The following is a 13,311-nucleotide window of genomic DNA, read 5'->3' as shown; positions in this document are numbered from 1 at the left end:
GAGAAGAATAAAAGATTAATTAATAATATCCAAGATGGACATTGTACCTAGTTGGCCATGAGCTAGAAGCAAATGATTATGATTGGACTTTAGTATTCATAAAATACTGAGGGTAATAACCTCTACAGTAATGTATTCTTCTTCTTCTTATGGTGCCTTATCCTATCGGATGTTGGCGATCATCATGCGAAAGTTTTCTCTAATCTTTTTTTCCCAGTTTTGTTTTGTCTGGATTATGTAAAGAAGAAATAGTGAATAGAAATGATTAAAGTACGGTGGTCACTAGGTATCAATCACCTTTAAACTCGCTTCAGAAGTTCGATATCCATTCGAAACCCCAAAGGTTTCAATATGGTGCAGAATCAAATGGTAGAAACTAACCTCTGTTGTGGTTCTGTGAGTGCGAACCGATACAGCAAGTTGATGGTGTAATACAGAGTGAGGTACGCCAGAAGTTCTCTCCAGACGAGCTTGTAAACGCTGCCGCGCCATCTGGAAACAATTTAGGATCGTTAATAAGAACGCAAAGTGGACTAAGTACTAACTGGGTTTATAATTTGGCAATTGAACTGCCTCAATTTCGTGGACACATTTTTGACAATTTGTCTTCAAATTGTTATGGCGTTTTAAGATTTTGGTGGAATTTATATGCTTTAACAGAAAACACTATGAAAATTATCGAAATCTACTATACTTTCTATAAAAACGTGTCTCTGAAAATGCGCTTATAGGAATGCGCAGGTAGGAATAGAACGGCTTTTTGCGACGGTGATCATATTCACAGTTTTGTTCAGAAATTTTCAAAATGTTACAGGTTTTTAAAACGAAATTCCAAATACATTTTACATAATGGCTTTAAACGTTTTAGATATGTTGGGTTAAAATCATTTTTAGATTGATTTAGTTATCGATAACTTTCGTTTCCGATAACTTTGTTTACAGTCCATGAATAAAAGTAAACAATTAATGTTTATTGTGCTGCATATTCAAAGGTCTAACAATTAGAAAACCATTCGTTTCCACGAGAGAGGCGCTTAATCTCACACGTAATCACCCCGGATCCATAACACATTTATAAAAATTACCTGTGATTATATCACGCATGTTGTCTATCGGTACAAAAACCACGGGCACTGACGTGTGACGGGCGGACGTTACATTACGTGTTCTATCCAAAATAAAAACGTACATTTTAATTGGGAGACGCATGCATAATTGTTAATTTTAGAGAATATATTAAGATTACTCACAAATTTTGTTATTGTTTTGGTTGTGGATTGAAAACAATCTGTTTTTGAAGGTTGTATGAGTTTTATGACGCATGACATGTTCCATTATTTTCTGTAATGTATTCGCGCGTACCTAATGATACCTAAAGTGAGGTTCAATAGAAAAGGTAAATAATGTAAACAAAACAATTTGCCTTCATTTCTTCGTAATCTCCCACTTTTTGTGGACAATTATAATTTTATCAACAGTTTATATTTGTACTTAAACTTTTTATTTATATCAATTACTAGTTAAAACATGTTAATTTTTAAAATTTCAATAAAAGCATCTTAAAACTTTTAGGTTATACGTCCAGTGCTAACAAAATCTATCATTTTTGTTTACATTATTTGCATTTTATATTGAACATCACTTTATATGACTTAAAACTTCGTATTTTGTGATTGACATATGGTTTTTAATTTATCCGCTTTGTTTTCTAACTTAGCACCAGCAGAATACTGTTCAAAACTTTATTATGTTTACGATAACTTATTAAAGAAAAGGATAATAAGAGCCTGTCAATCATAAATGTTGGGGTTACCAAGGTATACCTACCAACATGTAAGGTTAACAGGAAGAGATCCTTTAAAGGAATAAGTTCGCATTTGTACTTAGCTTTTTCCTAATTGTAAGTTACTTTTATTAAGGGTTTTTGTACAATAAAGAGTTTACTACTACATGCTTATGCTTTCGTGCCCCGAAACTGTTCCTAAATATGAAGTGTGTTGAGATCCTAGTTCAGGCACATGTAAACCGTCACTATTTTTTTAGTCTTTGTTTAATATGAAATATGAATGTAACTATGCAATAAGTATTTTGAAATAAATCATGTTTATGTTATAATGTTAATTCAAATTAATAAGTATATATGAGGAATGTATTTTTAAACCACATCCCAAAGCACTACATTTATAGCAACCTCACAAAGCTGGCATAGACAAATTCTAACGTTGTTGATTCACATAATTTTGTATTGGATTATATCACACCTATCCGATTCCTTAAAATAACATGTTTAATTTATGATGTGACTTTCTAATAAGAATTAAGAATTTACAATCGTAAAACGCATCCTTCCTATGAGAGAATGTGAGCACTTTTGTTTTTTACTTTCGTTTCCTAATCCGATCGATATAAAATAAATTATACAAAGTCACGCGCCGATCGTATAAGTGTTGACTCGTAGAAGACCTCGAGGCCAAAAGTGGATGAGATAAACCATCGTTCCATTAAATTTTATTTAAATTTAAACTAATAATACGATGCTATTAACTAGATCAATGGTATTAGGTAACATTGTTTTATTGTGCATATCTCAATAAAATCATTAAACTACATCTCTTCCGGTGGTTCAAGTTTCCCAGGCTAACCCTTCATGTGCAAATTAGCTTTGAATTTAAATAAAAATATCAATTAGCACTCATGTATCCCTCTCAAAGAATGTATTACTTCTATTCCTAATTCATGTAAAATGAAACGTTCCATAAATTGTAAATATATTATTGGCGAAAGAATACACGTAAGTAAATAATTCACTACTAATATGAAATATAACATTTAAATGCTTAGTTTAAATAATCAGACTTATATAAAAAGCAGTCCCATTCATTAATAAAATTGAATTAAAATTATTTTGAGGTAGAAATGTTCGTTCTGAAATGGTAATACTTCAGGTCTAAACAACATTTGGTATTCCGTCTTAATACAATTACATTCTCGTCTTAAGAACAAAATTGTTCACATTATAATATCTTCACACTATTCCATAACAAAATCTATATCAAAGTTATCAAAAATTATTGTATTCGACCACATTATCGCAAATAGGCCAATTTAGATACGTATGGAGCGCGAGTGGCCTTAAAAAAAACTAGTGACTGTTCGATGTACATTTCTGCTTTTTGTTCGTTTCCTAGGGATACCATACTTTAGTTTGCTTTACATTGCTACTGACATGTCCAGCTTGACAGACTATAATTATATTTTTTATTATTTCAAAAAGGTTGGTTACATCAGGCTCGTCATACTGACGTTGACAGATGTCATTGTGACAGTGACATTTCTTGGCAGATTTGATGGAATTTAATTATGAATTAGGGATAGCATCCATTAAATTTGCTATAACTCCCTAGGGAGTTACAGCCTTTTTTTCACAATCCACTCTTGCGGGAACAAAATAGGCCTTTGTCCTTTAGAATACCTGCATGAAATAAGAACTTTTTCGAGCAAGTGTGATGAAAAAATATAATGTACTTACTGTCGATATCAAATATACATATGTGTACATATACCCCCCTATTCATAAACGTGTACTAAAGTTACGATGCCGCTGATCATCGTTTGGCCCTTTCCATCATACCAATACGTCGGAAAGGGACAAACGATGATAAGCGGCATCGTAACTTTAGTACACGTTTATGAATAAGGGGGTAATTGAATAAGGTGCAAATGTATTAAATGAAACCTTTGACGCCGGCTAATGTGAATACTGTACGATCAGCTGCAAAAAGTTACCCCTCCTACCAGTGGTGGATCGTTCAAAGAACTCGATTCCCATCGGCTTGTCTAATTTCAGACCGTTGAGTACTTTCACGATCGTATCATGGAGAAAAGGAAAGTAAAATTAGCTCCGGGTTCCCTACGAATATTTGTGACGCGCCGCCACTGCCTCCTACATTGCTGCCCTGCTAGGCTAAAAAACAGTATTTTACATAAAAATTGACTGCAAACTTGTACGTACGTACGTACGTGTATCTTTCTCTGCAAGTTCCCTTTTCAAGTTAATTTGTGTTTAAGATAATATCGCTTCTTAGCTTAGAAGGGCAGATCTTTAACTTCTATGCAGGATAAAGCAATGCACTTTTTTCTGCAGCTGACTGTAGGTAAATCTACTCAAGTAACAATAGAGTCTTGACTTGTTATCGTAAAATTTAATGTTTTCATGAAACTTTATTGACTATACTTTCATGGTTTTGTAATAAATATTTAATTATTAGATTTATTAGCTAGCCGGTCTAAGCTAACTTTCCACAGATTTAAATGCGAACAGAGTGAGAGAGTGTCATTATAAAAATCATATTTTAGTAGAAATTTTACATTTCTGATATTGCCACACTTGGTAATTACAAATGTTAGGCAGAGTTATCTTGGCCCGACTCTAACCTTACAGTGAGAACAGCTAAAGTAAGGTCAGGTGGCCATTAATAAAAAAATTGTGCGTGGAGTCCCTCTGCGCGGAAGAAGTGAAACTTCGTAATGTGGAGATGAAAATAATGCTCTAAAACACAATATGGTTTATATTAAGAGGTATGGTTTATATTAACCTTGTTGGAAGTCGCATAAGAAGTTTCACTTCAAAAAATATTTTAAATTAAGATTTATAAAATAGATTTAATAATACAAATATTTAAATACATATGTTCTAAAATACCTAAATAATAGAAAATATAAAAAGAAAAAATACAAAAAGTCAGGTTCCACCGAGATTTGGACTAGGATCGCTGGATTCAGAATCCAGAGTGCTAACCATTACACCATGGAACCGGCTGAGCTTATCGACGAATTTACTCATCACAAACTCTTACTACTTTATGTTACCGGTTATAGCGTTAGATGTTTAACGCAACCTTGTTGGAAGTCGCATAAGAAGTTTCACTTCAAAAACAATAAAGTTTTGGACGGGACAGAGGACCACTGAACTTGGTCCTTTAGCTCCAACGGCCGGTATGTTCCGTTGTTCCTCTTACCCCAAATGACCTACATATAATTATGTTCCATTTGCAATCATATTTAACGTCTCAGATAACAACTTCGCAAACCATGTACCTGTGATGCGGTTACGGTATGCAAATCAATAAATAAATTGGTCGTTATTATTAAAACTTCTAATAACGGTTCGGTCGTAAACGTTATAGATCGATTCACCAGACAGAACTGGCATGAATTGCATGACATACTCATACTTACAACGAATTCGCTACGTGCACGACTGTCACGCAACCTAGCATCTGCAAATCTAGGGGAAAACGTCAATTCACTACATCTTATTTAAGGATAACTATATATGGGTAATGGGTATAGTAATACCCATTCTTAACTTATAGAAAAAGATCACATAATATGTGGCATATGCAAAAGCTATTTACACCGATGCAGTATTAATAAATATCAAATTAAATACGTTAGGTATATTAAGCATTTCATACAGATTACAATAGTCCCTTACACCATGCAATTTAAATGAATATTTCAGGAGAATCAAAGTTTCATTTCGAGCCATATAACTTGTACGAAATGTTAAAGACGCTATCCGCAGTTAGTTCTAATTTTTACCACCTTATACGGTGGGCGCTTTACTTACACCCCCACCATATACTTCGCACGTAGCCAATAACACTCATTGTATGAGTCTGTAACGTCCTGTAAGGATATGATGGTCGTGCTTTTATCGTCGTTACGACTTAATCATTGCCGTCACGAATGGTCACGATACTTGTAAGAGCGAAAGTGACACTCGACACGATAAATGAGAAAAGCGTAACCAACCACCATAAGCCTAGCATACGCTCATTTTTTCCCTCGGTAAGTTTCCAAAATTACAAAATGTTTCAAATGGGAAACTTTCAGGAAAGTAATTTTACATTTTCAAAATGAAACTTCCTTATTTTTATCTTGGATAATAAAAATGAATACAGAACATGGTCCAATAAATAACTCAAATTTTGGTGATAATTGACACTTTAACATTTAGTAAGGCAATATAAAGGTAGTGTAACAAAGTGTAGTGTAACTTTTTCTGAACTTACATTTTATATCTTTTTGCAATAAACACTGTTGTTATGGAAACAAAAAAACAGGCCTGGGGTGTACTTAATAATTTCATATTTCGTTGTCTGAAACAAGTTGCATGAGTATGAACCAATAATAATACCTAAATTACCTCCGTGATGTTTCTTGGGAACTGTCTTATAGGTTTAAGCACTTATTCACTATTTTCGTATTCTTGTTTTAACTGGGGTAAATTAACCTTGTCGATTCTTTAGAATTCAAATATTTTAATCAACTATTACTTAGATAGAAGATTTTGATATACTGGTTCTTATAAAAACGACTACATACGTTACTTCAATTCAAACAGCACTAAATACGACCTAATAAACGGTAAGGGGGCGTCCATAAATTACGTGAGGCGTTCAAGGGGGGAGGGGGTTAAGCTTAATCTTACCAAATCTCACTCGGGGGGAGGGGCGTTTTTAGCAAATATCACGTAATTTTTTTCTTAGTGGAAAAAAGTGTAAATTTGCGTGGAAGTAAAGTTGAATCGGAATAAAAAAAATTTTTAGAAAAAAATAGCAAATTTCACAAAATAGTGTTTGCCGTATCTGCCGGGACCCCGCAGAGCAGCACAGTAGCCCTTCGATTGTTTAACAGTTATCGACCAGCCGTATCGACACGTGTGACAAACGACGCAGCGTAAAGAGCCGAGTAATAGCGATGCTCGTACAAGTTTTGACCTGCTTCGTTTACCCGAGTAAATATTTCACTTAATAACCATTCTAGAGACGTTTTTAATGATTCAGAATGAACTTCCGAGAATATTATAATGCTTACGTTAAAAGACAAAAATATGCTGTCAAGAAGAAATGGTAAAATTATGTAATACAGCAAAACAAAAGTTCCCGATGAAGAGGATTTGGTTAAACTTGTTCAACATGAGGTTAATCAGCTTCTTAGAGAAGCAGAGGAAAGAAAGGCCCGAAATACTCTGGCGTTCCTCTTTAAAGTAAGTTTAATATCTTCATAAATTTATATTATAAATTTGATTCTATGTGCAAAACATTTCAAGATCGCGGTGCAGAAAAATAAACTCAAGCACTTTCAATAGATGTGTAAGTTTTTTATAAATTTCATATCCAGAAATTGTTACAAAAAAAAAAAGAAATGTAGGCCTGAAAGTGAAATTATTAATTTAGATATGCTAAAAATACAGATTAAACGTATTAATGCATCTTTATTTATTATTATTATCAATTCATTATTTTTTTTTTTAATTATTATTATTTATTAGTATTTTATTATTATAATTATTTAATTTTATCGCATCGATTTTTAACTACCGCAATACTCTGAAATTTCAATTACTAGTCTTTGCTAGTCTTGAATAAAAGTAATAATATGAATTAAAGTTTTGCTTATTTTTTTATAATCCATCGCGATTACAGCCTGTACACAAATTTAAAAAATCTCACGTGAGATTAGGAGGGGGGGGGGGGGGGGGGCTTAAGAAAAACATGACGAAATCTCACCAGGGGGGGTGGGGGGGTCAAAAAATTCTCAAAAAAGCCTCACGTAATTTATGGACGCCCCCTAATAAATGCGGCGTCTGCCTAGTGTATCAAATCAGCAACAGATAACAGACAGATAATTTATTTCTCATTCCTTTCCAAAAATTTCGTTACGATTGGTTCAGTTTTGGAGGAGGACAACGTCGAGAACGCGACTTCGATATCTGACATTTTACGCAGGGTTGTTCGCCTAAGGTGCAGTTATCCTTATCGCACTAATTTTAGGAGCTACCTCCGTCAGCGCGACGGGGATGTTTACCTAAAATTCTCAAATCTGAGAAGGGGCTCAGCTGGTAAGTTTGTGACTAATTCTTGCTCTGATTATGCGCTACGTATGTACGCTTCCTACATTATTCGGTAACTCTGGTTGCCGAAAGTTGACGTTTGGAAATTCAGTTACCACAAAACTGTATATGGCATTGTACAGCGCCATCTTCTTCAGTTGTCCGATTTGGTGCACGATTTACTGTTGTAAAATGTAATTGGCTGCTGTGTCATACAGATTTTACTGTGTGCTAAACTCGTCTTTCCTGTAGACGTTGCAAACTTAGGAAAATAGATATACTTAGTTATATAAATGTGCCCGAATAGCTAACTTTTATTTTGTTACAATATTTATAATGTCTACAGAAGAGAACTTTTTCTCAAATGTTTTTGACCCTACTGCGGTACTGTATCCCGTGTCTACGCCAGTCTAGACTAAAACATCCGGATTTAAAAATAAACGAGGACTCAACCCCAACGGTCATAAGAGGCAAAAACTAGCGCTCGCCCTGTATGGACGTGGTATGGACGAAGTATTTTCCCGTGGCCATGATCAGGCCTGCAAAGGCTAATCGTTGCACATGAGCCCACATTGCGATAGGCTTCCTACAGTCGGAATACGAAATTAGAAGCCGTCAAAATTTGTACACGCGACCTTACATGAGCCTTGTGAGAACGTTCGCTAATTGCTGATTTTGGTCGACCTCCGGGGTGAGCACAGGATTGTCTAATAGTCAATGATCGGCGTTTTGTGTGGGTGAATGACCTCGATAACTGCTTATCGTATACTTTATAAATATATTACCTAAATTTAATTTCTTTTTTCGAACTGCTTAATAGATTAGCATAGTGGCATATCCATATTAGGGCTCCTCTACATGATGGCCCATCGTACGCCAGTCTAAGGGACGCAGCTACGCAGTAGAAAGAGACAGCAATATCACTTGCTCCCTCTAACGCATAAATGCGTCCCTTGGACTGGCCTACGCTGGGCCATCGTGTAGAGGAGCCATTACCATTTCGAATCCGCGATGTGGCGGCCAGCACCCAAAACGCCTATCACTGACATTACTGCTAATAGTTCTTAGACAATGTACCCTAGAATTACTTATACAGCGGAGTTGGCACATGTAAATAAGTAAAATAAATAACAATCTAGGGATAATCTTATACGCTTTGACTTGCCCGATGTAGCTTGCGACGACAGCCCAAAGCTTGCATGTACCTACTATGATTAGCTATGGAAATCGTGAACATCGTATGTCTAAAAGGCTATGATACAAGACGATGTGTTGTCTGTGTTATTTAAGGCAAAGTTAGGCAAGGTACGAAGTGTTTTTGGAATATTCTTTTCTCTTTCTCATTTCCGATAGTTAAAATCCTTCATACTACATTACTGCATGATTAGACTGATTAGTTAGGCACACGATTATATACAGCATAAATTGTGTCGAAGTCTAGTCAAATGTCCCACATACCACAAGGACGAGATTTGCTTGTGTTTTTATACGAATAACCTGTCAAAAAAACTGGACAATGCAATAGCATCGCTTGGCCATATCCTTATACCTTTAAACGAGCAATTCTTGTATATATATAAATATATATATTTCTGTGATCTCGGAAACGGCTCTAACGATTTCGCTGAAATTTGGTATATGGGGGTTTTTGGGGGTATACAATCTATGTTTGGGAAAACGCGTGTTTTCGAGTTTTCATGCGTTTTTCTTTCGACGCAGAATATGGTCGCTAATTTCGTGTTGCCGGCCACTGTCCGTCTGGTCCAGCGGGTTAAGACGCGGACTGCTAAACGAGTGTTACGGGTTCGAATCTCGCCCGGTGACTAACTTTTGTTTTTTTTATGTGTAATTCAAGTTTATATATAATTTTTTAATTTTTATTGTTTTAGACAAGTTTAATTTAGTAAAAAAATGTAGTTAAGATTATCACCTATAGACCACCATATTACAATAAATAGTTATAACCGAGCAAAGCTCGGTCGCCCAGGTACTATTACTTATAGCTGTACACTGCTACGTAGGTACTGAATTCCTCTGCAAATTTATCTTATGCTGTTCAAATGAAACTTGAGTTAATATTTGAGTAAACACATGTTTTCTCTGTATCCTTGCAACATGGAGAATGAATAAGCGCATTGGTACGTTGGTTTTATAGTTCCTGTTTCATGTGAACGGAAATGAGATACAAATCTAAGGATCAATCTGTGCATAGTATGTTATCACAGTGCGCAAACAGGCACTATTTTACCTACTTATTCAGTGTCGGAAGACTTTTAAAACTCCATGAAACTGAAATTGAGGTCACGTATTATTGGCTGACGTTGCGCTGTGTTCCTGTTATGTGGTACACATATTGCCATTCAATTTATTTTCATTGTCACTTATTTCTGTTACCGTTTCACATTAGAAACGGCAGAACACATTAAGCGACAAGTCGTTTACAGATAACGGTCGCGACCAAAAATGCACGTGCTAATACACGGATAAATATTTGTTTACTTCCGCGTTTCCGTTAATAAGAACTGGAATCACACTGATGGTCGTAGAGCAAGGGTGTCTGATCGCATATTGTGTACATAACTGCACGTAAGTTGTATGACTTATATGTTATTGAATTTATTGATATAAGCAAAGCACCTAGGCACCCGTCGACGCAACTAGACTTAAGGCATGCACCGTGATTTAATAACATTACTCATTGGCGTGTTGCAGTTGATTAGATACCTATTACTTTTAAGCCCGTCACAGACGGAGCGATAATATACCAAAATATATCTTATAGCAAGACATTTTACGATATAGCTCGGTATATTACGTTATTTTTTGGTATATTTCGTCTCTTTCACAATGTAGGTGCTAGACAGAGAGCGAAGAGGTTTATGACGGCAAAAATATTTATTTTGGTATCGTTCACGTGTGTGGTGCTTAGCTATACTACTCGTATAAGATGTAGACGGAGAGATAATATATTAATATATTATCGCTCCGTCTGTGACAGGCTTTAGCAGCGTAAGTAAGACTAGTCACATGTACCTAACGTATGACTAGTGTCAAGCGAAATTAGCGTCCTATAACTTCGGTCGCAAGATCATGCCCGTTACTGAGAACTAACGAATAAAGTGTTTAATCGATCGCTGTGTGCGTCAGAGATACTTTCGCCACCTTTCGTTGTCAGGGCCGAGCCCGTCTGTCACTGTCGCGCGGCTGCGCCCCAACTACCAAATACATTCATCAACGATCAAGGCCGATGAAGACCTGTTGCGACCGTCTCGACTTTTGATCGCGACGAAGTAACCTGAGCACCTTGGTGTTGTTGTGTACAATTAAACACAAATGTCGCATCGCGTTCGCGTCACAATAGCGCGACTGTGGGTCGGGGAGGTGCTATTGTCACGGTTTAACATGTGGCCACGGACGATCGGCGGAGTTTCGTCATGAGCAGCTCGTGGACTGGCTCCGCCGGCTCGAACAGCTGTTTCGCAGGGCACGTCTCGCGCGCCTCAGCTGGCTCGCCCGCTCCGCCCGCTCCCGAGCTCCCGACCTCTCCGTACAGTACTCACTTGCAAAGGATCCTCCAGAAACATCCGAAACTGCTGCCGTTAGGTACCTCGCCGGCATATGATACAGTCATGTCGTATTTAAGTTAACAACACTGTATTAATATTTATTTATACACACACACACACGTTTTATTGGCGCGAGCTTGAAACGAAACACACACGGAAAATTAAATACGTTTTAGAAAGTAATAAAAAAGTTTGTTGACTTTAGTTACTAGGAAAGACGAAGGGAAGTTATTAGCTAGAGAGTGCGGCGCGCGGTTGTTTTGTCACATTCTGGTGATGTGTTGTGTACTCGACCTTCCCCGAATTGTTGGAACGCATGAAGGGAGGGCGTGCGACACCACCACTCGCGGAGCAGTGACAACTGTGACTGATGTTGATGTATACTATACTGGTTGGTGTACTTGCTCGCGGCGCGGCCGCTCAAGCGTATAACGAGCTAGTTCGATGCGCGGCGCGGGCGCCGGCGCGCTCGCTCGCTCCTTCCACTTGCCCGTACTTCTCGCTAGATGGCGCCCCCTAAAGTATTAGCCGCCTTAATGTATGCATTGTATGCACCAACTGACTGCATTGTATGCACCAACGGGTGAAGCGCGGGTCGCCGGCATGGGAGTGATTACATTCATGACGAGGTCAGCGAAACCTATTGTTCAACGCGTCATTATTTCTTCTAGAATCTCATTAAAGGAAGAGCTTTTATGGCATCGGTATGATTCATGCTAGTAGAGCTGATCACTGTAGTCTGGTATATTATCATATAATTGATAATAGTATGTAGGTACCTACTTACCATTAGTCTTGAATCCCTTTCCTTTGTCCTTCCTATTTTAGACGCAACGATATTTCGATGTATAAATTTAATAACACTTCAAGTTCACAACTTAGTTCAATGAGTTGAGTGAGAGAGAAGTTCAAGCCACAAATGTATGTATTCCAGCGATGTATTTGAACGTCAAAAAAGAATGACAACGGTTCTGCAATAAAGGAAACTTACCTATACCTATTTAACCTACTTAATCTCAGAATATATCCGGTATCACAATTCCAAAAACAAAATGCTTTCATAAGACTTACTTTATTTACTTTTTGCCATAAGATCAATGCAAAATTGTAGCCTATTGACGGTCTGAGAATTTAAAATAACCAAACCCAGGATGTAGAATGTGCACTGTCTGCTTATCACACATACGGGCAAGTCTGGTTGCGATATGATTTCATGCTGTGGGGCAATAATACAAAGTTACAGACACATGTGAACTCTTTATAATCTAGAAAAAGTGCAGCCGGCATCTCCAGCGGTGTTACATGAGCGTTGCCGACCCTCTTAAAACCTTTTACTTCTTTTTTGATCAACCCCATAATATAATCCCTTCAAAAAACTCGGCAGAATTTATCTTCCAGGGAACGTAAGCCTAATACATGGATTGATTTTTTATGATTTATAACTAGTATATAAATACCATGGTTACAATTTGCAATAAATAATAAAGTTCACAGCTATTGTAATAAATTTCTTCCAATACTAGGTACTTAAGTACCTGCTGGCTAACACTTAAACTGTAGGTTTTGTCTTGAGAGGCAAGGCATACAAACCCTCCGCCAAAAAGCCGCCTCCATATAATGGAAGTTACGCTTACATTTTAGATATAAATATAATGTTACATACTGAACTTTCATGTAAAAATTCATGTTATTTCAAAACGAGATTAATTAGACTAACGGCGGCCTTTAATCTCTTTTCGTCTCTTTTAATTCGTGTGACTCTAAGTAAAGTGCCCGTGTAATGAATACGTATAAGATTCAAAACTGCATGGCAACTTTAATTTATGTATACAATATTACAAAACA

General features: G+C 36.6%; 1 protein-coding gene across 1 annotated transcript in view; it reads right to left on the bottom strand.

The window, feature by feature from the left end:
* The window catches only part of LOC133528232 (bestrophin-4), an 88,697-nt gene extending 76,777 nt beyond the window's left edge, over positions 1 to 11,920 (bottom strand). The window contains exons 1-2 of the mRNA XM_061865554.1: positions 11,461 to 11,920; positions 382 to 492 (exon numbers count right to left, since the gene is read on the bottom strand). Of these exons, the coding sequence (XP_061721538.1) occupies positions 382 to 492; positions 11,461 to 11,531 (182 nt within the window). The 5' untranslated portion in view covers positions 11,532 to 11,920. The remainder of the gene's footprint in view (positions 1 to 381; positions 493 to 11,460) is intronic.
* Between the last annotated feature and the right edge of the window lie 1,391 nt (positions 11,921 to 13,311).

The sequence above is a fragment of the Cydia pomonella genome, chromosome 1 (assembly GCF_033807575.1).
Source record: "Cydia pomonella isolate Wapato2018A chromosome 1, ilCydPomo1, whole genome shotgun sequence".
Taxonomy (NCBI): domain Eukaryota; kingdom Metazoa; phylum Arthropoda; class Insecta; order Lepidoptera; family Tortricidae; genus Cydia; species Cydia pomonella.
The sequence above is the reverse complement of the archived record's forward strand: the minus strand, read 5'-3'. Positions and strand labels throughout refer to the sequence as shown.